The 23,505-nt window shown below is 50.1% G+C and overlaps 6 protein-coding genes across 6 annotated transcripts; 3 read left to right on the forward strand and 3 right to left on the reverse strand.

Annotated features, from left to right (window-relative positions):
* Positions 1 to 4,950: 4,950 nt before the first annotated feature.
* On the forward strand, positions 4,951 to 6,023 carry LRP88_10991 (glycosyltransferase family 15 protein; the record flags this gene model as incomplete). The annotated part of the gene is made up of 3 exons (XM_083247436.1): positions 4,951 to 5,565; positions 5,618 to 5,906; positions 5,956 to 6,023. 3 exons carry the CDS (start codon positions 4,951 to 4,953, stop codon positions 6,021 to 6,023), a joined length of 972 nt encoding a protein of 323 aa, XP_083096584.1.
* A 1,803-nt stretch (positions 6,024 to 7,826) lies between these two features.
* On the reverse strand, positions 7,827 to 9,843 carry LRP88_10992 (multicopper oxidase family protein; the record flags this gene model as incomplete). Its single annotated transcript, XM_083247437.1, has 4 exons — positions 7,827 to 8,711; positions 8,768 to 9,154; positions 9,218 to 9,563; positions 9,611 to 9,843. The coding sequence occupies 4 exons, from the start codon at positions 9,841 to 9,843 to the stop codon at positions 7,827 to 7,829; spliced, it is 1,851 nt and encodes a 616-aa protein (XP_083096585.1).
* A 3,061-nt stretch (positions 9,844 to 12,904) lies between these two features.
* Positions 12,905 to 14,594, forward strand: LRP88_10993 (uncharacterized protein; the record flags this gene model as incomplete). Its single annotated transcript, XM_083247438.1, has 5 exons — positions 12,905 to 13,183; positions 13,245 to 13,564; positions 13,620 to 13,833; positions 13,909 to 14,365; positions 14,434 to 14,594. 5 exons carry the CDS (start codon positions 12,905 to 12,907, stop codon positions 14,592 to 14,594), a joined length of 1,431 nt encoding a protein of 476 aa, XP_083096586.1.
* Positions 14,595 to 15,496: 902 nt separating this feature from the next.
* On the forward strand, positions 15,497 to 16,366 carry LRP88_10994 (uncharacterized protein; the record flags this gene model as incomplete). The annotated part of the gene is made up of 1 exon (XM_083247439.1): positions 15,497 to 16,366. The coding sequence occupies one exon, from the start codon at positions 15,497 to 15,499 to the stop codon at positions 16,364 to 16,366; it is 870 nt and encodes a 289-aa protein (XP_083096587.1).
* Positions 16,367 to 17,081: 715 nt separating this feature from the next.
* Positions 17,082 to 18,561, reverse strand: LRP88_10995 (class I SAM-dependent methyltransferase; the record flags this gene model as incomplete). The annotated part of the gene is made up of 8 exons (XM_083247440.1): positions 17,082 to 17,242; positions 17,295 to 17,379; positions 17,433 to 17,859; positions 17,910 to 17,922; positions 17,971 to 17,998; positions 18,056 to 18,122; positions 18,355 to 18,398; positions 18,454 to 18,561. 8 exons carry the CDS (start codon positions 18,559 to 18,561, stop codon positions 17,082 to 17,084), a joined length of 933 nt encoding a protein of 310 aa, XP_083096588.1.
* A 1,763-nt stretch (positions 18,562 to 20,324) lies between these two features.
* Positions 20,325 to 22,495, reverse strand: LRP88_10996 (uncharacterized protein; the record flags this gene model as incomplete). The annotated part of the gene is made up of 4 exons (XM_083247441.1): positions 20,325 to 20,377; positions 20,849 to 22,049; positions 22,110 to 22,224; positions 22,284 to 22,495. The coding sequence occupies 4 exons, from the start codon at positions 22,493 to 22,495 to the stop codon at positions 20,325 to 20,327; spliced, it is 1,581 nt and encodes a 526-aa protein (XP_083096589.1).
* Between the last annotated feature and the right edge of the window lie 1,010 nt (positions 22,496 to 23,505).

A 23,505-nucleotide genomic window follows, 5' to 3' on the forward strand; every position in this document is an offset into this window, starting at 1 on the left:
AACCATGGGAGTCTACTTGGTACGTCTGACATTGATGAGGAGAATATTCGTGCCAAGGAGTGACATCGTCTGATTACCCACCCGTGCAGGGTCCAGTGGACCAATAGCTGCGAGGTGAAACAAATCGGCTGGGAAATAATTAATGCCCTCTTCTCACCTCGCCCCTGACTACGCGGGAGGCGGTGCCTGGATCACCCGCGCCCAAATGCCGTGCAACAACGCCCCGGCTCTGGTCAGCGGGCTTAGCTGAGATGTGGAATACGGGCTGGCTCGCAAGAAGGAATGCAGTATTACTTTATTTCTGGGTGATGGCTCTGCCACGTCGGCGCTGACTGTGCGCCAAGGCAGCATGTTCTCGTCCGCATGGCTGGGACCGTTATGAAAGTCCTGTTGTGCGGCTTAGCCCCGTCGTATCCATGTAAGAACCTTAATGGCCGTGACGGCGAGGTACACAAAGTTTACAGAGACGCTATCAGAGCAGAACTACGACGTCATTAGCAGGGATCGGCCGCAAACGAGCCTATGGTAGAAGTGCTGCGCTGGTGGTGATAAGGAACGATAATCTCTGAAAAATGGTAAGCTCTGTTAACGTCTTTTCCAGTGCTACAGCAGCTCTTCTAGCCCTAAAATCGACCCAGAGTATCGGCATACCCTATCATTCAATTGGCTGCGTTATTGGAGCGCCTCAATGTCTCCTCACCGTTTTGCAAACGCATGTCCACGATGTTGTGCTACCATCTCCCAGCCCTAGATTATCGTATTCGAACAGATGCGGCTTGTTTTGCACGAGTCTCAGCCATAAGCCTGTCGCGTAAGACAATTCCTCTTCACACCGCATCGCCTTCACTGAACTCGCATTGAGCTCACCGCTCCAATTGATTGAACGTGAAACTCCTCAAACGTGCAAAGCCATTGAAGCTATTTGGAATTCCCTACAGAATTCTCAGGGATCAAGTTTCTCCATTATTATGATTCCGGTAACCGATATTCCCGGCGAGACTCAGTGCACAGTCCATTCCAACCGTAGCATCCGGTACGCGCCTGCAAATCCGGAGCCCTGTTCAAATCCATGCCACTATGGTTTATAATTTGGAATCTTTCCCTGGCTCGTACCACGAATGAGATCGAGCGGGATCTAGAAAGATCCCGCCGCACAAGGCCCCGCTCGCCGAACCGGCCCACGCCGGGCCTGGGGTAGCATCCAATTTAATGAACAGGATACAGAGTGCTACCCTGGTCTCTCGTAATATGTGCCGTGGTTAGTGCATGATAATACCCGAGCTTCTTTGCCGTGCATTGCATTCATTTAATTGTGTGCCGAGACCGAGGTCGTTCATAATGCCCACGTTTCCCCTCTCCCCTCCCACGTGCGATGACTGTCATGACTACTCTTGGCCCAGCATTTGACGATTCAATGTAGATTCCGATTGGATTCTGCGAGATGTTTCACTGTAACCAGCCATAATTGGGGCCAAGATTAGGTCCTTTAGACTGCACAATATGGCAAAGGTCTCAGGCTCTCTCCCTAAACGAATGAAGTTCTCAACGCCTGGATGGGACCCGGTCGACTCCCTTCTGACCGAAGACTCTAAGGGCCTCCAAAAGAGTGATTCTTGTCCGAAAATAAGCTTTCAACCAACATGTGGTGTCGGAGCCCAGGCCCGAATTTGGATATCGATCGTGGCGCCCCGAAGATGAAACGGCGTGGTGCAAACTCAATTGCTCCGTGCAATAGGCTGCCATATGCCCCAATGCGCTTTCTCGAAGGATCTTTGACACTTGTATTGACCCTACGTGGCCTCTGCCAGGATTGACGGGGAGAAGGTATTGAAACGTGCATACATCGGGGTAAGGTGGCCAAGACAAGTTTATAAGATGAAGTACGTGGAGATCATTCCTCACTGAAGTCGACAAGTGCTAACAATCTATCATAGACTCATAATCAAAGAGAGAACGAAAAAAAATCTGATAGACCTAGTTTGAACATTTTTTTCGAATAGGTGCCATCCACGTCATCTCGCGATTTGGTGATAAACCGAAGAGAACGCGAAAAGGTCAGGACTGGGTGACGGAATTTCGAGCCCGGAATTTCCGGGTCACAACTTGCTTCTCGTAAACACCTAGAAGTAGTGAGTTTTTCTAACCATAATGTTCAAAGAACTAGTCATTTAATCCCTTTGTAAACCCATATTTGATGCGCAAGTCTTCGAAATGTAAGAGGCTGTATGTGACCTTTAGCTAATTCCACTCTCTTCCATACTCTGTCAAGTATCTGCAAATCCATTCGAGGCCTTCGGCAAGTCCTCGGCCATCTAGAGCACTTGAACCCAGAACGTGCTGTGAATCATGTGTCAGCGTATAACCTCATGTGGTGCTGTGTAGATACGAACGCATCTCTTGCCCTTTTCCAGTTCATCACGTATTCCTAAAACGTCGACAAGTTCGTCCACACTCATAGCCTCCTAAGAACAACTGTCAACACTGTTCTGAAGTAGAGCAGAAGGACCGCATTCCTACCGGCGAGTCTTGCTTGTTGGCAAATACCACAACAGGTTTCAGCTCGAGTCTCTCTACCAGAAGCAATCGATGCAACTCTTCTCCAGCTTCGTCCATGCTGTCGCGATCTACACTATCAACAACAAAGATGATGGCATCCCGTGGGGCAAGGAAGCTCCTCCAACATGCTCTTAACTTTTCGTCTCCAACGAAGTCGAATAGATCAAAGCTCTGCCCGTTCCTGGTTATAGTGTCGACTTCTATCACTGCTGAAAATAAACACATGTCGAGTACCGCAAAAAGACGCAAGACTTACTCGATCGCGGCGGGATTGTAGCTGGAACGGCTCTATGGAGCAGATGCCAAACGATTGCTGACTTGCCTGCTGATGGCAGCCCAACGAGGCCGACCGTGATCTTCCGCGGTGCCCAGACAGAGGAGATAGCCTGGCCCATGATTGTATTCTCGAACTACCTTACCGAGTCGTGTTTTATGCGTGACGATGGCAAGTACAGAAGCTTTTGGCCGTGTCAGCGGTTGTTAGTGGTCATATAGGTGTCCTTTGCCAGGCTGCCTAATTGTGGGTTGTCTGTCCTTTCGGGGACCATATCATAAGCGCTAGGAGATCCAGCCACCATAATCATGTGATTCCAGCTACATACCCTGCCTGGGAATTGCTACCTATTTCCTAGAGTTGTGTTCGGGAGTTGTGAAATGTGGTGGACTTTTGTGGTGGCGTAGGGTAGCCCAGTTTCATCAGATTCGACAACGAGCTCTGGTTTGCGCAAGCTTTATTCTAGGCACATGTTAGATTGATCTATAATGTTCTATAACTGTTATCTCATGAAATCTCTGTAGTTCCTTTTCCCGGAAGATCGCGCTCATTAGGTTTTGTCCTCGAGTCCCCTATGCGGTGTTATATACTTCTCATCTTCTCCAATGGCAACCCACACGCTACCTTGGAACAGCTCATTTCTTCCCCGCGGTTGACACCATCCACCTTCATCCTCTATTTATTGAGCGTAATTAGTTCATACAAAATTGTAGAGGCTTGGTAGACAGCAGCGACATCTGAGCTGCAAGGCTCGAAGGGGACTTGCAAGTTACTCCTGGTCTCGGTCAATTTCTCAGTGGTTATTCAAGTGGCCAAAATGAGCCTATAAGTGACCAATCACCATATAATGGTCTGGTCTAATAAATCCTCAGCTAAGGAAAGGATATTGTGAGACTCAACTCAACTATGTTGAACTTTAATAGTTTCACAACCAATCAACACCAGCTGATATGATATCCATGTGAGATATTCTTGCTTTCTAGACAACGGTTCACTGCATGTAACCTCGCTGGCTTCGTGGAAGTATCTACCTCTACAGGGAACTTTCCCTGTCGCTCTGTGAGGCCACTGACAGTCCTGGAATCAGGTGATGGGTTTCTCTACTAACATGGGGATGCAGAACACAGTTCAACTATGCTCTAAACGAGAAATGATACTGATTGTGATGAGAACGCTCTCACTGCATATTTGCCTCGCTTAACTCATGGTCTTGGCGAGCTCTGCGGCCCAATGTTGCGTCTCGGGTCTCTTAGATCACAGCCCCGGGAGCATACCCTTGTCTTGATGGACGGACCCTCTGACGCGTAAAAACAGCGTCTGGCTCCGGATCTTCCGGAGTCGCCCCGCAGCATTGAGTGCTTATCCTTGTTGGCATCCATCCTCGCTAATCAGAGTTCTGACACCTTCATCAGTGATTGCCGATGAGTTTTAACTCTTTGTATTGACATGGTGAATTGCCCTCTGATGGGACACAGCACTGGACACACATGTTGCTTAATGACTGTTCCGTTGCCACTTCTAGATGAACAGATAACGCTGGCAAGACGGTACTCATGAGGACAAGATCGTCGGCCAAGTCAGGGCCCCAAGCGATTAATCACCTTATCCGACAGATCAGGTGGAATCTCCCGCCATCCTCCTCCAATGCGACCGTTAGGCGCCCGTTGAGCGCAATTCTAATTTGGGATACGAAGCCAAGATTCTTGGTATGCAGGGGCCCAACCTTGCAATCGTTGATCAATTAGGTTCGCTGTGGACCGCACGCAATTTTGGTGTTACGAGTCAGTGGCTCGATGCTCTTAGCGAGGGTCGTATTAAAAGTGAGGACCTCCGCAACGTGTCTTTGTTGTTGATGTTTTGGGTGTTTCGGTTTCGGTTTCGTTCTGTTGGCGTCTCATCATGTTAAGTACACGGCACAAAGGCATTCTGCGGACATGCGGCCTCGCTGCCCTGGTTTGTAAACAGGCGAGCTGCAAGTAGGCCATCGATCTGACTCGTCAATGTAGGTTTTCTGGGCGTTCTACTATATATGGAGCACTCAAGCCGTGAATGCCGCCAACCGAGGCTATTCCCAGTCCACAATTGGTAACAATGAACGGCCAAGACCGACTGGTCCACGAATGAATGCAACTTTCGTCACACTTGCTCGGAATAGTGACGTTTGGGAAATCGCAAAGTCGATTCGACAAGTCGAGGATCGATTCAATCACCGTTTTGGGTATGACTGGGTTTTCCTCAACGACGGAGTATTCGACACTACTTTCAAGAACGTCACTAGTAGCCTCGTTTCTGGAGACACATTTTATGGCCAAATCCCGACGGAGCATTGGTCTTTTCCCGAATGGATTGATCAGGAAAAGGCGAGAAAGGTCCGTGAAGATATGGCTGAACGAAAAATCATCTACGGCGACTCTATCAGCTATCGACACATGTGCAGATTCGAGTCGGGCTTCTTCTTCCGCCAACCCCTTCTCATGAACTACGACTATTACTGGCGAGTGGAACCAAACATTCAGCTGTTTTGTGACATTCAAGAGGATCCTTTCAGAGTCATGGTGGAACAGAAGAAGAAGTATAGCTTTGTCTTGAGTTTGTATGAGTATCAGGAAACGATTCCGACACTTTGGGATACGACACAGAAGTTCATGAAGGAACATCCTGAGCATATCGTCAAGAACAACTCGATGGGTTTCCTAAGCGATGATCACGGCACGACTTATAACCGCTGCCATTTCGTGAGTGCCATCAAGATTTCCGGCCTGAGGCAGGACTGACAGAGTGTGATAGTGGTCCAACTTTGAAGTGGGCGACCTCAACTTTTTCCGGAGCAAGGCCTACATGGACTATTTTGAGTATCTCGACAAAGCTGGAGGATTCTTCTACGAACGTTGGGGTGATGCTCCAGTCCACTCGATTGCCGCTGGACTCTTGTTGGAGAAGTCGGAACTGCACTTCTTCAACGATGTCGCCTATTGGCATAACCCCTTCACCCACTGCCCAACGGGATCTCAGAAGCGACTGGATCTTCGCTGTCACTGTAATCCCAAGGATAACTTTGACTGGAAGGGCTATTCTTGTAAGTGTCCCTCGTCTGTCCATTCTCTCTGGCGCTAATTCCTGCTTAGGTACATCACGATATTTCGAGCTCAACGGCATCGAGAAGCCCGACGGCTGGCAAAGTCAGGCAGATTAATCGCTTTTCCGAGCCCAGTACATATTAACATATCCTTATGAACGGAGAAAGCATGAGACGGGCGGGAAGCGTTGAAATTCATGGATATTTGATTCAGTGTATGGCGTGTATGGATACGACAAAGGGTGTATACGAACTAGGGCTGGGACCGGGACCACCAGACGTGGGCGACGTCGCCTCTGTATAGAAATTAATAAGCCAAAAACATGATCTGAAAAGGAAGAGGGAACTGTTTTGTGTATTCTAGAGCGGTTATTCATTTCGTCACGGTGTTCATTTTGCGACATTCCGTAGGAGCGATGCTCAGCCAAGTAAAGAGTATATGAATTGTTTCTGCTCCCTATCTTTGTTAATATCTCCAAAACAGTCCGTCGCCTAGAATATCAAGTAATGCATTGAAATTATTTCTTTTCCTTTTCCTTCTCCTTCTCCTTCTTCTCTCGGCACTTCTCACACTTGCCTGAGCCGATGTTGCCGTCGTATGAGTAGAGCTTGTTCTCGCAGGGTTTCTTCTGCTTGGCCAGCTCGCACGTTAAATCGATTAGGTCGAGTTTTACTAGGTTTCTGCATGATTTGCACTAGTGACGGTGCTGTGTGGTTGAGCACATGTCAAGGACCCTTTGGGTTAGGCTTTTGAGTAAAGACGGAATGATTGTTGTCGGTTTCTTTCATGGTCCGGGGATGTCATTCTCGAGCAGATGGACTAGGACGAGGTGTTTTAGGTTTAGATCTCAGTGGAATGAAGTGAGAGTCAATTCTACCAGTAGGGGTGTGATTATATGGATAGGCATATGGGCAAGTGCCCGCGATCGGAAACCTAGTGCTCACGCTGACCTGGTGATAGCTCGTTCAAAGACACAGAGAAATGGCGAAGCACCTGTGATGAGAAGAGCAGTTACTAAACTGTACACAATAAAGATGTCATTGATTATTCAGATATTCTCTGTTCTGGTCAGTGTGATGTGGTGTCGAGTAGGTGTTCGGATGAAAGAACTGATTGTTGGTGAGGAAATGTTTGAACAATCTCACCAGCACACCTGATTGTTCAACTTGAATGCGCCAAATCATATCAAACATGAAAACTTGAATAAAAGGAGACAAAAGAAGGAACTATAAATAACCAAGATCCCTCTTCTGGGCTTAAGTCTCAGACTCGATCTAAACCTTGTCGTAATCTGCAACAACTTCGACCATCGCGACCAAGACGTCAACTCAGGTACTCTATCACAACATCCTCTCCACCGTGACTCCTAAACGGAAAAGATGTGCACCACCACTTTCGTCAAGTGGCACTGCTCACTGTGCAACTACCTTATAGGCTTCGACCAGAACGAAGAAATTTGCGAGCATGTGATGGACAGGGAGCCAGAGAAGTGCTGGAAAGAAATCAAGTCCGAGAAGCAAAATGCTATTCTACCGTGCGAGGAGTGTCAGGAGAAGCTTACACAGGAGCAAAAGAGGAAGTATGACAAGGAGTAAGTATGTCCGTTGGTTTACGGTATTGGGTATGAATGCGGACATTTATTGATAACCGTGTTATTTGTTATGATCACTGATAGCTTATTGTAGAGACGTCATGACCACAATAAAAGAATCAAGGCTGAGCTGTAGCAACGAGCATTCTTGCATTTTTTCTAATGGAACATACTTGATGCTGCTGTGTGTCTCTTCGTGTGTTCTTTGATCTTGTGTATGACGGATACGTAATTGACAAAGAAGAATGTGTACTCCGGAATCATCATTTCTAACTCTCTGTATCGACCAACAAAAGAACCACCACATCATTCACCCTGGCATCGGAATCTAGAGCTGGAAACGGCGGTATCGGGGGATAGACCTGGACTCCGTGTCCCTCTTGGCTGCGTTCTTCCTGGCCCAGTATTCCTTCAGAGCCTCCTCCACTGCATCGACATCTCCATAAGGATTAGCACGCGCCATACTCTCGACAGTTTCCACAATAGCCTCGTCTGAGAAGGGCCCTGTTCTTTCCTTGACGTCAGCGAGCTCATAGGGCTTGGCACGCCACTCTTTCTGCATGGGGTCCAGGAATTGCGTGCTATTGTAGCCAAAGTCATCGAGCGACGTGACGTTGAAGGCAGCCATCATGTCACTGTCTTCATGAATCAAGTTGTGGCAATGAAACATGTACAATCCGTCAAAGGGGGCGTAGACAGCGGCAACGCGGACGGTTTCACCCTTGCCCAGCCACACGACGTCCTTGAGTCCAGCGCTCTCATAGGGCATGGCTCCCCGCCTGCCTTCGCGGTCAAGAACCAAGAAGTCGACGAGATGGACGTGGATGGGATGGGTCCAGCCTCCAGAGCTGTTCTCGAGCTCCCAGATCTCGACAGTGCCGCGGGGGACCTTGGCCAGAACACGGTTGGCAGCATCGGCAAACCCAACGCCGTTGATGCGCCACTCGCCATTGGTGCGGTGGAAGCGGAAATGATGGTTGATCTCGTTGGTTTCCGGCCTGGCGAAGGAGATATCCCTAAGCTTTTCGGGTACTGTCGAGTTGTCCTCAACAGTGTCGGAGCTCACGACGAAACGCATGACCTTGTCTGTGTTCTCATAGTCGTCATCCGTGCCAATGCCGCCGACTTTTTCGAGGTTCCGCAACTCGAGTGTCTGGCCGGCATACTTGGAAAAGTCGAAAACAATCTCATAGCGTTCAGCCATGGATACGTACTGCATTAGCGGTCGATTAGTATTCGGCAGTTTCAAATTCTGAGTGGCTGACTTACAATGTCTGAGGCTTGGACAGGCTTGCTCAAGAGTCCAGTATCAGACCCGATGACTTGGAAGCCAAGCCGGGAATTGAGTGCATTTGAATTGACAAAGTACAATGCAAATGAACGAGAGATGGCGGCGTTCAAGAAACGGAACCGGTACTTGCGTGGCTCAACCTTCAGAGAAGGCCATGGCTGACCGTTGACTTCAATGACGTCTCCCCAAAGGCTGTCCTTTTCGCCGGCTGTGGAGAAGACCGAACCATCCTCGTTGTACTGTTTTGAGCTCAGAATCAATGGAATGTCGTAGACACCATATCCAGAGGGCAAGCCCAGCGATTCTTCAGCCGGATCGGTGAGGATGTAGGCTCCAGCTTGGCCCATGTACGCATTCTCAGCAGTCTAGTGCAATATGTAAACATTATTGTCTCAGAGGGTCGAGAATGTGCTGTTTGATCAACTCACCAGATGCATGGCATGGTCATGATACCATTGGAGACGGGCAGACTGTCCATTAGGATAGTAGTAGTCCTTGTACTCTCCTGGCTGTGTGATATCCTCGGCCCACCCGTCGAAGGGAGCTCGGGAGTAAGAGCCGTGCAGGTGGACTGAGTTCTCATGTGCAGCATTGTTGATGAAGCGTACGACAGACTCAGTGCCCTTGGGAACCATGATGGTAGGTCCAGGCGCCATACCGTCATAGCCAGTGAAGGTGGCATCGCGGAGGTTTGGGTACACAGACTTGGTGAATGATCGAATCTCGATTTCAAAGTACCAGATGTCTTTGCCAGTTACGGGGTTCTTGATGATCCTGATGACCTATGAGCTTCTGTCGGTATTACAAAGGGGTGAACTTACTTCAAGGGCTTCTTGACGGGCGGGATTGGGAGAGCGTTCCGATAGATGAGAGGGTACAGGGGGCTTTCGTCGCTTTTCATGAGATGAACAACATCGTTAGGATCATCTTCAACGACTGCTTCCAGAGCGGCTGATTCCTCGGGTGGGAGATCATAGGTCCATTTCTGGGCTGCACATAACCCACTAAGGCTGTTCAAAGCCAGGCCATGGAGAAGGAAGCGGGTAAGCTCCATGATGAACGAAGTTGCTGAGCCAAACGCTTGTGTAAAGTTGGAAAGAACGGGGAGAGGGCTGAAGGAGGGTGACTGGTGTCTGTGTAACGACAGATGCTTCCAGTTCAGCTCGAGAAGGCTTCTTCGCTCTAGGGGCTCACAGATTTATAGAAATCTAGGCGATGGAGTTTGAGTGAGCTCAAAAGCATAAGCTATTTCCCCTTGAGCCATGTACCAACGGAATCAGATCATGCAACAGTTCAGCAACGAAGGGCCCTTGCCGAATTACCGTAGTCCTACATCCACCCATCAATCATCATGATCAAGACGCCTACCGATGCGACATTTCGGAGAAGGAGCACGACTCAGGCATAGAGGGATGCAAGAAGCAATACAACGACCCACTCTAGGTGATGAGTCCTTCTAGGGACGGCGAAGCATCTCAGGAGGACATGGCCATGAGGTCGGCGGGAAGCGCGGACAGAAGGAGAGAGGATGAACGGCATGCTAAGTTCCACGAAGACTGCAACGATAACGGCGATACGCAGATGTCCCAAGATCGAGTACAACCGCTCATGTCGTAGGCAAGAGCTAATTGGGACTAATAATTGATGCAGGTTGAAGGGGAAAGAGGAAATAGGGGTGGTGAGCGGGTCGCCAAAGGCTAACTCAAGCCATTGCAACGCTGCCGCCGGGAGGTCAGTCCTTGGATTGGCGCTCTCGATGCACGTGTACACCGGCCATAGGGTTTATCAGTTGGGGCTTCTCAACAGGGGCAGGAGGATCCAAGGAACAACAACTGGAGCAATAGTTGAGGACACACTGCCAAGATTCTGAAGCTCGAAGCTCGGCAATTGTGGCGTCTGAGCAGTTCAAGTTGATACGTCGATTTGGCATTCGTTAATTCTCTTATACGATAGAGATCCAACAAGCTATTGTTTCGCTTGAGAGGAAGAGACATTCCAGTCCTCCTTGTCCCCTCCTGTCTTCTCTGTGATATTGGCTCCCCCCCGATGCGTGTTGTCTCACAAAATCCCAACCCCCTCCTCCTTTACCACTTGTTTCCTTTTTCCTCCTTCGGTTACGATATAATTAGATGCAGTCGAGACAAGACAGCCACTCAAACAGTGACGTAGTACTGGTCCCGGTGTAGGGTTTGAGGACAGGGGCAAATGCCGGAAACATTGTGGCTGGGCGGGTATCTGCCCGCTCCAGCCAGGCGGCCGGGGATCGTCACGGGTTTCCCCTCAGCTCGCTTAGCGCCTATCGATGAAAATCTTCTGCGAGCGGTTCAAGAACGACCGGGGTCCCCTGAAAACCTGGGACTGGAGACGAGTGATAAACCTCCCCCTGAACGATAAATAGAAACCTGGGGTTGCAGTCCGTGCCAAGGAATACCTGATGAGGACCTTGACTATGATAGGCCTGGTTTTTTTTCACCAGTGACACAAACCCTCAGCGCAGGACCGTGCCTCGACTCCATACGGTTTTTGTCCCGAGTCATGCAGTTTGGGAATGCATCTTGGCTGCGCCTAGCGCGGGATGGCTGGCAGGGCTCGTAAGAAGTGATTGGCTATACCGCAGAAACAACTACAGCATGTCACAGTTGCATGCAGTTTATCCGATTTGAACGAGGCAACCGCGCTACAGTGTTGGACATGATCCTTGATACTGTTGGACATTTGCAGGTCGGTTGCTCTGATCTATGCTTTCAGGATGAGCGACAGAAACAGAACAATGCCACACATGTGGGGGCACTTGTTGCACTTTAAAACCAAGCTTAAAACCAAGCTTCCCCGAACTTCTCACATAGCAAGTGGAGCCTGCAAGAGTCATGAACCGCAGCAAGGGGTTACGGAGATATAACCCGCTTTTCTAGATGGACGGTCGTGCTCCTGATGGAGCTCGTTTCTCGCATCCTAGAGTCATGACTCGGGGAGCGGTTCCAAAGTTTTCTGCTGCATATTTCGGCCAGGGCTTAGCTGGTGATACCACCTAACGGTGTTCCAGTCGTTTAGAAGCTGGAGAACTGGTGGAGACTCTCCTACAACTCAATTTAACGTCATACCCCTCCCTCTCTCTACCTTATGTGTCTGCAAGAGCTTCAGGGATCAAATTTCAGGGGTCTTATTGGTCGATTGGATTGGAAGGTGTTGTCTCCCCAAGTCAACCCATGACAGTCACGACGGCCAAGAGTCTCATCGGTACGGTGGTGATGAAAGCCCCGTGGCAGGTTGCCTCTTTTCCATAATTCACCTTTGGGACAGCATAGAAACTAGCCTCATAGGCTATCCGAGCCGGCCGAGTCTCTCCTCGTGATAGCTGACTGTGTTGTTGAAAGGCACGGTGCACCTCGACCCCCTACACTGCTCTACTTGGGATAACCCTGTCAGTCAAATTCTCTCCTTACTCCCCTACATGGTAATTGGTCGCCACTAAAAGAAAGTATGCCGAAACTATAGCTGAGCGCTTAATCCCGCAGATACCGCCAATGTTGCAGTCCATAAGGAACCAGGCTGCATGAACAGTACCTGGACTAGCACCCAATAAGTAAGTGTCCGGATTCCGCGGCAGTGTCTTCTGACTTCCCCGAGTGACCTGTCATCATTCAGCCTGTGGACGGTCCACCGACATGCAGGCTGCATGCACTCAGCTCGGCGCAAACTTGTGGTCAACTCTCTCCATACTATGAAAGCACGGTATAGGGGCACCCATTGGGGACGATTCTATCATATGATCGATTGCCAAGCATCACAGAACACAACTGGGATCTCGAACCGAGCCGCGAAGGGTCGACGGAACGACGTTTGAGGAAACTACCGCCGGTCCTGGGCCACGGACGCACTGCTATCGCCATCACGCATGGTTGACCGATGGCCTTGCAAAGGATAGCATATGGCAGCTTGCCAATGGCCTTTCTCTTTCACTTATCATGTAAATGATAAAAGGCACTCCGTCCCGAACAGTTCTCACTTCTCCTCACCACCTCCCTTCACCCCTTTGAAGTCAAATCCCAACCACATTCGTTCTCAATCCTCACCCTATCCAATCTTTAACACCACTTTACACAACTCTTTTAAACATGGAGTTGCTCTCCTTTTTCGTATTTCTTGTTTTTGGTGGCCACTTCTTTGGTCTGCCCTTCTTTGCCTCTGCCCAAGACGCTCCTGTCTTTATCCAAGGTGGATTCGAAGATGCTACAGTGGATGATGAATCGCTCTATAACACCGGCGGGATTATAAAAGTCAATGGCTTTGACATGGTAGTTCCCAAGAATGTTTTGGTCCAGTTCCCTGCTGCCTGGGTCCCTTGGAAGGACTTTGTGGCCGGCAAGGCAGACTTTGCTGGCTTCGAGACTTTGGTGCGCAGAATCTCCTTGGTTTTATCAGCATTTTGATATGCTTACTCTTGCCCTCTACCAGGTCCTCGGAAACACCATCAATGGTGTTCATCGCGTTGCCCAAGTTGTCATTTATGAGTTCTTCGAGGGTCTTGCTAGTGGCTTCATTGAGTCACTCGACTACGCAGACGGAAGCATCAAAATCCAGAACGGTCCTACCGTCCGTATCAGCGACCCCAATGGTGTCTTTTCTGTCGGCTATGATGGAGCTCCTTTCATGACGGCGGACGACCAGAGCCCCAGCATCTCGTCCTTCTCTGGATTTCCCATGTGCATCCCACGCAACGACACCGACCCTCTCTGCCCTCTCAGCAACAGGCCTTTCAAGGGACCTGGAACCTTGTACGTATAATGTCCCTCCTCTTGTGGTAACTTCAAGTACTGAAAAAGATTTAAGCACTGCTCCTGATCCCCTTGTAATGGCACCCTTCCAGGCAGGAGATTTTATCACCTTTACTGGCTTCCGCAAAGGCAACGAGGTTATTGCCTTTAGCATTGTTGCGCAAAACGTTCAGATTCAGACCCTGGGAGACATTGTATATGTTCGGATGGAACTCGGCCTTCTGGGCATTGATAACCCCAATCCTAACGCTGAATTCGCGGACTCGAGGGTACGTACTATTATCTCTTGCTGTCGCGGCTCCCTTGACAGAAACATGAGAGTATGTCCGCTGAGTTATTACTAGTTCATCGGGTTCACTTCCAATAACAGAGCAACCGTTGCCTTGTACGCCATGGATGTCGACCCTTGTACTGGGGGTGTGACAGACCGTATCATCGCCACAATGGGATTGCGTGGAGGTCGCAACGAACAGAACAAGTTCGAGCACCGGAATGATATCTTGCATTCTTACACCAGAGAGTACAAGGTCGTTGCTGAGATCAACGGCGTTGAGAAGACACGCATGACCAAGAATGGTATCCTCAGTGGCACGTATGTGCAGCCTGTCAATGTCTGGGTCCAGGCTGAGCAGAACATCCCTGGCACGCCGCCGGTTCCCCACGACTTCTCTGAGATGGCTTTCCTTACCAAGGGTGTTGGCCGCGATGAGGATGGTAACGTTTGGGGTCCTCTTGACCCATTCCCCCAGACAGGTGTCTTTATTGAAGCACCTAACTGCCCGACGGATGGCTCAGCATCAAGTACGTACAAACATAATGGCAAGTTGCTGTTCTCGATGTTGAAAGACTAACACAAATGATGAGGATAGGTAATATGGCTCGACGCGGATCTGTAGGCCTTTGGTACAGCCGCGCCAAGACTCAAGCAGTCGCCGACGCGGAGAACAAGGGAACTACTGACGGGTTTCTTGAGATTGCTCCTTCCGAGGGAGGCAACCAGACGGTCAAGCGAGTTAAGCGAGAGTTTTGAATGATTGTCACTCGATATGTTACGAATATTCTTTGTATGCACATATAAAGCTTCACTTCAACTGTTATGTATTAATTGACGGCATTTCTTTGCAACGTCTAACGGTCAAGATGAAGCGGCGTCTCCACTAGGAGTGTCAAGATGTCTGTACTAGTAGAGCGGCTGAGGGATAAGCATCGTAGTCTGGGCTGGCCCGCTTGCGAGGCCATGTTCAGCATTTTTGTCGCAACGGGTGCAGACAAGGATGCGACTGACGATTGGGGCAGAACCCTCCCAAACAGAGTGTCGAGGAAGGGTGGCAGTCATAAGACCGACTCTGGAAGGTTCTTGGTGCGTAAAGGAGTACGAATACATATAAGGGAAAAAGATGGTCGGACAGCAGAAGATTACGCTCGGGGGTCTGGGTTGACGGACCTTACAGATTGTTTGCGCGTGGTGATGGAGCACAACAGAGATGAACGGATCAGTAACGGGGAGAGTGAGGGGGGAGTGGCTGCGAGCAATGGTGACTTGTTTAGGGGAAGCTGAATGTCTGGAACTCCATAAGGAGAGTCACGGCAGCTTAGACTCTTGACAGACAACGGCTACCCAGGGCGCTTGGCGGGAAAACGGTAGACAATTTCACTATTCGTGGAGCTTGGCGTTAGAATGAAACAAACCATAGGCCACTCACTTGGTTGCTTTGTTAAGGCAGCGCCACACATGGACTATTCGACGCTATCGCCAAACCACCCAATGCCAACTCAGAAGCATGTCAGCACTTGCCAGCGCCTTAATTAAACCGCCAAGCCACCATATGCCTTCTCCGTGTAGGCCAGAACATCCTTTAAAAACCAGGGCTGTGCCACAGAAGCCGTTTCGAATCGGTAGCTCTGCATCTCACCCAAGTCACTCATTGTACAATGGTTTCTCAAAAGTTTCTTTCCGGGTTGGCGGTTTTATCTTTGTTTTCGGGGTCCGAGGCTGGTGTTTGCTACCCGAGCGGTTCGACTTCTTCAATCACGGCTCAGACAATTTCGTCTACTACCGGGACAGCTTCATCTACTGCAGAGACAACTTCGTCCACGACGGCAGAGTCGAGCACAAGTGCCACGGCTACTGACAGCACGACCACTGTTGAGGCTTCCTCTTCGGCGACAAAGACAAGTTTTACAACGATTTCCACTACTTTCTCCACCACTCTCTCTACTACATTCTTGACAACGGCATCGACCACAGCCTCGACCGACAGCATCTGCGTTTCCACGACCACCACCTCCGCCGAGCCCGAGGAGACTGTTTACCTCCGTAACGGAGATTTTGATGACAGCTATGACGTGTCGCCCTGGTACTCGGCACTAGATGTGGCCAATATCCTCATGGGCGTCGTCTCAGACGTGTCCCACGAAGGCGGCCACTCTCTACGCCTCAAGTTCAACAGCCGCCCGCTCTACTTCCTCGCCAACCTCCTGAACCCGAAGGCTCTTGTCGCCGAGCAAGACTACCAGATCTCCGCCTGGGTCCGCTTCGGCAAGGAAGTCGATGACAATGGCGAGGGCTGCACGCAAGTCTTCCTCTGGTGCATGTACAGCGAGTGGAACTTTGCGGAAAAGGGAGGCGATGGACAGTTGTTGACCTCGGCTGACTCGGTCAATGACTTTGCTCAGGTCAAGGCCACTTGCCGTTGGTCTCAGGAGCAGCTGGACAAGAATCCTCTCTTGATGCTCAGGTGGACATGCTCCAAGACGCTGGGCTGGGTGGACTCTATCACCATCGAGAAGGCGGGTCAGTAAGGATAGCGAAGGAGTGGGGAGTGCTTGGCATGATCAAGCCTTGCTTGAATGGTACTTCTAACTGATGGACCAGTTTGTTTTGTTTATCATTCTTTCACCATCGACAAACTATGTATGCCCCTTGCTATTAATCATCATTGCGTTGCTCAACGCCAAATAGACTGTCTCACATCGATGTCTGCCAATTCTGTGCTAGGTGGTCAATTACTATGCTTTTTCACTCCTTAATTCAAGCAAATACACGTGACCTAGGCATGACCAAATGCTGTCATGAGAATCCTCAGTCATCCCACATCATAATCTTAGAAAGCTCTATGATGATGACATATACCAACCTCATTAACGGAAACCTTGATACCTAGAAGCCTGGGTTTAAGCATAAGTGTCCAACGTCACCGTTCCACCTCAATTGGGAACGAGGCCGTTAAATCGGTCCTCATCGCGTTACCTCGCACTCACGGAGACAAAAAGCCCCACCCACGGAGCAGGCATCAAGGCTTCAATGGGACAATGGAATTCTAAGCAATGATGCTTAATGGAGAAATTAACTGATCGACAAACTTTAAGTACTGCAGAAGCGGAGAACGAGAAGACAAAGACGGTGTGAACTCGCCCAGATGTGAAGAAAAATATTGACGACGGCTACCTCCTACACTTACGTGTTGTTAATTCTATGCTCTTGCTGGCTTTTGATCTCTCCTCCTATTGAAGCAAACTACTTTGATTCCTCCTCTGGCTTGCGGCCGTAGAGGTAGCGCACCATGAAGTAGCTATGAACCCTGCGGTTGCGGATGGCGTTGCGAATGCTCATGAGGAAAACTTGGTACTCGTCATCGGGCCACTGGAGGACATGCTTCCATAGCATGAGAGTGTATCCTGTGGGTACAGTCAGCATGAATAAGGAGTCAGCCAGACAGCAATTGCTTACCCTCAAGGTCGTTCTCTAGCGTGAGCCTGACAAACCGGCCAATCTCTGCTAGTTTGGGGTCCTTGGGCCAGTCGCCCACAGGAATCTAAGATATTCTACTCAGCTCACCGAACATGACATGGCTCCTTGGGCACTCACCTTGTACTCAACCATCTTGATATCCTGAAAGCCAGCCTCCTCGATACCCTTCTTCTGCAAATCATGCACGAAGAATGGTAGCCCCAAAGCTTTACCGCCCTCCTCATACATCTTCTTTCCTAGCCTCAGCGCCTCCTGCCTCTCAGAGGTTCCATCATCGCTGCGGAACTCGACATCGGCTTCAGCCGACTGGATCCATCCGCCCGGCGCACAGCATCGGTAGGCTTCCTTGAACAAAGCAGTCCAGTCCCTGATGGCGCCAAAGAGGTAACGGATATGGATAAAGTCAAAGGTGTTATCCTTCCAGGTCCAGGTTTCACTGGCATCATCGATTTCGAAGCGCACATTCGGGGGAACCCACTTGGGCTGGCAAGGAGACAGATCAGTGCCTGTTACTTCGGCACCGGGGTACTGGTCGGCAAAGTCACTATGGTTTATTAGTATGGGAATATTAATCAAGTCGGGTAACAATCATACATTGCCCAAATACCTGTGAGAAGGTCAGCGAGGTGTCAGCGTTGAGGATAAATGACCTTACCGCTTCCTGTGCCAACATCAAGAACGCGCTACAACAAATTCACGTCAACTTAGATTCTCCACAATTTGGCACCATTAATCCGCACCTGGACATCATCCTTAATTGGAGCAAGGAACAGCTTGCCATCCAAAAGAATCATCAGGTAGTGGTGGCTACGACAGTCAGTAAGCATCAATTAGACGGGGAGTCAATCCTACGTGATATCCACGGACTCAAGCTGCCGCTCATCGTTGGGGAACGAATACTCTGTATCGAATTTGTCGCTGTGAAAAGTGCGACCTTGAATCTGACGATACTCGAGAATGCTGGCAGACACTGACGCAGTCGAGCTTTCTCTAGTGTCTCACATTAAAAGCATGTCTCACCCCCTCGAGGGGCACTCACACATCCGATCCGAGAGACGAATCGCCATCATCAAAGGCGTCACCCTAGTTCAAAAGATCAGCCGCATGCATGAGGCATTAAGGACCAGTCAAAAGGCACCTCGACGTCATCAGCAGGAACAATCTGAGGGTGGACGAGCGGAGAAGCCGTAGCAGCTGGTGTACGCTCCCCAGCAGGCGACTTGGATGCGGCACGCAGATCAGACATGGCGAGCTGTATACGAAGTTCGATGTTGATTGAAGAGATGTGAGAGGACAACAAAGAAGCTTGTGGAGATTGGGGGAGTGAGGGGAATAGCGCGCGCTCGAGCCGTGGCCCCATTAATCACGGGGAATTTTCGACGCGGAGGTAGCATCGGGAGCTTCGGCCCGTGTTGACGCGAGTCAGGGGGGGTATCCAATAGGAAGCTGTGAATGCTGTGACGGTCGGTCAGAGGGAAGACGCTGAGGCCAAGTAATGATCAAGTTTAAAGGAGAACATGAAGCTATTCGTATGTCTCGAGATCTATATAAACGGGTCTCGTTCTTAGTCGTTGACTAGCTCATGGGTGACGTGCCGCTAAAAGCTGATGCCGCGTGCCAAGTTCGTGACTAGACTTGCGCCATCTGCCAGACCATGCCGCTTCTGGTGTCTGGAACGCGGATCCCGGGCCGGGTTGCCAGCTGTCAACGGAACAAGGGACAGATGTGAATGGTTGGTAGAGTTGACAAGTTACACTGTCGGTTTGTGTGAATGAAACTATTGACTTACAGCTGTTGGATTGAGTATTGTTGAGAGTGACGCCTGTTGGTTCGTTGATTGAGGCCATAACCGAGGTTAATTCTGTGGAGTGACTGTTACACAGACGCGACACGAGTTCCGAGTGCCCAGGCACACACTGATGACTGTGTTCTTTGTCTGACCCTCTCTCATCGTTAGAGAAGAAATGTTGGAGTGAGCGATGACAATGTACACAAAACCATTCTATCAAGATACAGAACGCGCCATACCCTTCCAGTGCCTCTTCCAGTACAACGGCGCTGCCGATTATCCCAACCGTCGCTTCATCTCCATCAAAATATCCGACACTTGGCTCAAATTGTCAAAGGCATCCTGCGACAGATCCGCTGACCCTAGCACCTCCTCCAACACAGCTTCTGCGCGCTCCAAATCTCCTCTGTTCGCATACTTGTCTTCCCTCAACTTGGCATTTTCCTTTTCAACCTGTTTGTACTGGCTCTTGAGTCGCATGTGATTTCTCTCCAACTGAGTTTGACTGACACTCCCTGCCACGCTCCCAGATGCACTTCGTGATGATGTTGATGGTGCAGTGGTGGTTGCAGGGGTAGATGGACGGGGAGGCGTCCATGGATTCGACTGGTCGGATGATGCACCTGAGAATGAACCTAGGCCTGCTGCTATCGTGATTTCGGGAATGTTTCCTGAGTTTGATGGATCTGGGACTTGGAACACGGGTACTGAAAAATGCTGTGATACAAAAGTCGACGTGGCTGCGTTGGCTTCGACACCCAGGAGCATCTGATCTGGAGGATTTGGACTGCAGAAGCGATTAGAGGGCGACCGTCCAGACAAAAACGTAACTTACAAGACACCTGCAGGGGCTGAGATGTTCTGGTCAGGCATTGAATCAAGAATCGAGGCTGAAAAGTTCATTGCTGGAAGCATGATGGCAGGGGCTCGGTGAACATAGTCTTGACTAACGATCAGTAACTCCACCACCCTCCCAATACGTGAACACTCACATGGCGAGTACTCCATCTTCAAAGATTCCAAGTCTCGATCCTGCATCCCCGGAATGAGCAGCTTAAAGATAAACCACCAACCGGCCAAATCAGACATGGGTGTCAGGAATCGCTCGGTAATGCTTTCGTGCGCCGCGCTCATCAGACGCTCAAAATCTGGTAGCGGTATTATGGGACACGCTGCGAGTGACTCGTGCGTGCGTGCTTTGGCGTCGCTTTCAAAGGCTTTCAAGCAGCGGTTGCAGCGACGGGAACGCTTGTGACGACGACCAAGATGTTGCCTGCGCCATGTCAGTATATCATCTAAAATGGGACCATGAAGGAATACTTGAGCCGAGAGATATCCTCGCACCCACCCAGCGGATTCTTGGGCCCTCTCTCTAGGCAGTTCAAGGCATCAGGTTCAAATACCCGATAAGGGCAGGCGAACCGAGGGCGAGACCCCATGACATATGCCGGATCATCACCCTTTCGCCTTTTTCTGCCTCTACGTCCGCCATCTCCACCCTCTCCCACACCTTGATCACTGGAAGTCGAGATCCCAGCCCACGACGCTTGTTGTCCACTTGCGGGTGCTCCCACCGATCCCTGTCCAACACCTGTGCCGCTCCTTGCACCTTGGTCTGCATCGCGAGCTTCCGACCCTTCGGAAGACGTTTCTGACTTGTCTGAGTCACTTTCGTCACCACCTGCGGCGGTAGTTCTAGTCGCATTTTTCGAAAGGATCATCTTCACCTCTACCGTAGCCATACCGATCTGCTTGAACGATTGCTTCGGGGGCGGTGGCGTCTCGGGGGGCTTAGGAGACACTGAGGCAGAAACCTCAGGAACGGTATCCTTTAGCCTCGCTGAAGGGGATAAAACGACGTCGGGGATCTTTTCTTTCTTGGGGCTCACAATCTTTGGGGAGGCAGGCACGGGCTCCTTGGGTGTCGTTGGGGAGACCAAGTGATGGTGCGGAGTCCTTGCTCTTCGAGGGCTAACGACTCTTGAGGACTCTGGAATAGAATCCATGGGTGTTATTGGAGAAAATAAGTCTTGATGTGGAGTCTTTGTCCTCGGAGGGCTGACGACCTTGGGGGATTCAGGTACGGGTGGCGGCGTTATTAGGGAGAACAACTCTTGATGCGGTGTCTTTGCCCTCTGGGGGCGGGGCTTGGGGACTGAGCCCTCGATACCTACTCGAGGAAACAAGCCACCGTAAGGAAATCTCTCCTTTGGAGGTGGGCTTGACTTGGCCTGGGGCGGCTCTGGGTTGTTGTCAAGCTCAGCAGGCTTCTTCTGCCATATCCCCAGAGACGCCCCTGGATCAGCTTCAAAATCTCTCCAGGTGCTGTCCAGAAATCCTTGGCCAATCTTAACCATATGAGTTGCAACATGTGCGTCCAAGAAGTCGAAGTCGGCGTATCTCGAGTCGCAGAAATTGCACATGAGTAGCTTTTGGTGTGGGGGTTGAAGGAGTCGCATTTTTGGGATTTGTTGTCGCTTGTGTACCGCATCCATGTGAGTGACTAGGTCCGAAAGAGAACGGAACGCTTTGATGCTTCTGCAAGATTTCCACGTGCATATGAAGGGGTGGAAAAAGTTCGACTCGAGAGGTCCCATGATGCCGAGGAATGGATGCTGCCATTCGAGTTTGTAGACCTGAGTTGCATAGTGATACGCGATGCGGTCCGTCAAGTAAGCATTTGAGTCTCGGAGGTATGGATTCAAAGAAACGATGAGTTGTCGGATCTGGCTGGTCGTTTGCAAGACCGAGTGAGCGTCTGAAAAGTATGCCCGGAAGAGAGGTCCCTCATCAGTATTTTTAGAGGGATTCTGGTTGTAGGGAACATCTGGAAGCTCGAAGACATTGTGTTCGAAGGGATTGTATTCGGCGCTGACATAGGTTGTGCCGCTCATCATTGAGTTGACCGACTCATAACGGCCCGGTGTAGGTGTGCTTTTGGACATCTGCTGAGCGCGTTAACGTTTATGTTTCATCGAAGAAAGGCTGAGGCATGAAACACTCACTGGTTCATCTAACCGATCAATCTGTTGAAATCCTTTCCAGACTTGTACATGGTCGGTGTCGAAGCCAACCGGCATTCCGAATGGGGTAGAGTGCATCGGAATCATCACATGTTGTCTGTTGGTCAGTGAATAAGTGTCCAGCCGGTGCCTAATGAAGCGAATCAGAACACTTACGGTTCGGATTTGCTTTTCGGCACACCCCCATACTTTTGTTTGAACCTGGAGAACGCGTTGCCTCGTGCCGTCGAGCTTGAGACCACGTAATCCTCGTCTCCGACCTTGGCAGCATCTTCAGGCTCTTTGCCGACCGAGCCCTCGTCATCAGTGACGAGCCCGGTCCACGAAGAACTGTGCGATATCACTTCATGGCCTGGCTGATCCGTCATGGCGGCTGCTCAACCAGCGACAGTGGTATGCGACCGAGAGGAATTGATTTCCCCATTCCCTTCCCCGCGGAATTGAGATAATCCAGAGCTGAAAACCAGGCTGCGGGATGGACGCTTCTGACAGGCTGATTCAGACTTGGTCGAGGGTGCGCACAATTGTGTGCCAGAGGCGTCTTGGCGTCCTTCCGATTCGCCCAGCCTCGTCACGCTGCATTTCTCCTCACACATCTGGGCGCTTGATGATTGGGGGCCAAGGACTTGGCTCACCAGCAAGGCGGAATCTCGAGGCGGGAAGCGCCGCGCCTAATCTTTGTTGGCCGGTAGTGGGACTCAAAGGTGTGAGGCTATTTCGAGATGTTTTACTGAACACATTTGGCAGTGAATCACTGAGTTTCCTTAAGAATTCATGGGATAGGGAGCGTGCCTCTCTGTTGGGCACGCACGCTGCATCCTTAGACATCCTCCTCAACCATGCGCTGACCCATTTGTGTGCATCACGTACATATGTGTATTCACACTGCATAATTATTTATGAAGCTCATCAGATTTATGATCTTCTAGGAGCAGAGTTGTTCAAGTGTCTCAGCCAAAGCAGCCAATCAAATGTTGGGTTTTCACACACCGCGCGTGCGTCCAACACAATCGTGCGCTTACCCTACGGCCTCATATGTGCGGGAGGTTTTGAACTCAGCTCGCAAACATCACATTTGTTATCAAATAGTCTCAGTCCTCGATGATAAAAGGATTCGCTCTTCTCCTACTTTCCCCAAGCTAAGATTGATAGGTAATTGCGAAGATCAGTGGCTTGTTTTTCTCCTGATTGTGTCCATCCAAACAAGATTCCCGCCACGGTGCATCACTACGACAACTCACCAATATTTACATACTTTCTGCACACCTCAAACTACTCGCTCTCAATTGATCAGTTCCAATACTTCCGAGACCAAGTATTATCTACAAAGTATGCCATCTAACCCCGCCTTCATTGGTGGCTGGGAGTCGATTAGCTG

This window comes from Fusarium phalaenopsidis (assembly GCF_050370095.1).
Source record: "Fusarium phalaenopsidis strain FUZ10S chromosome Unknown contig_32306, whole genome shotgun sequence".
NCBI lineage: Eukaryota > Fungi > Ascomycota > Sordariomycetes > Hypocreales > Nectriaceae > Fusarium > Fusarium phalaenopsidis.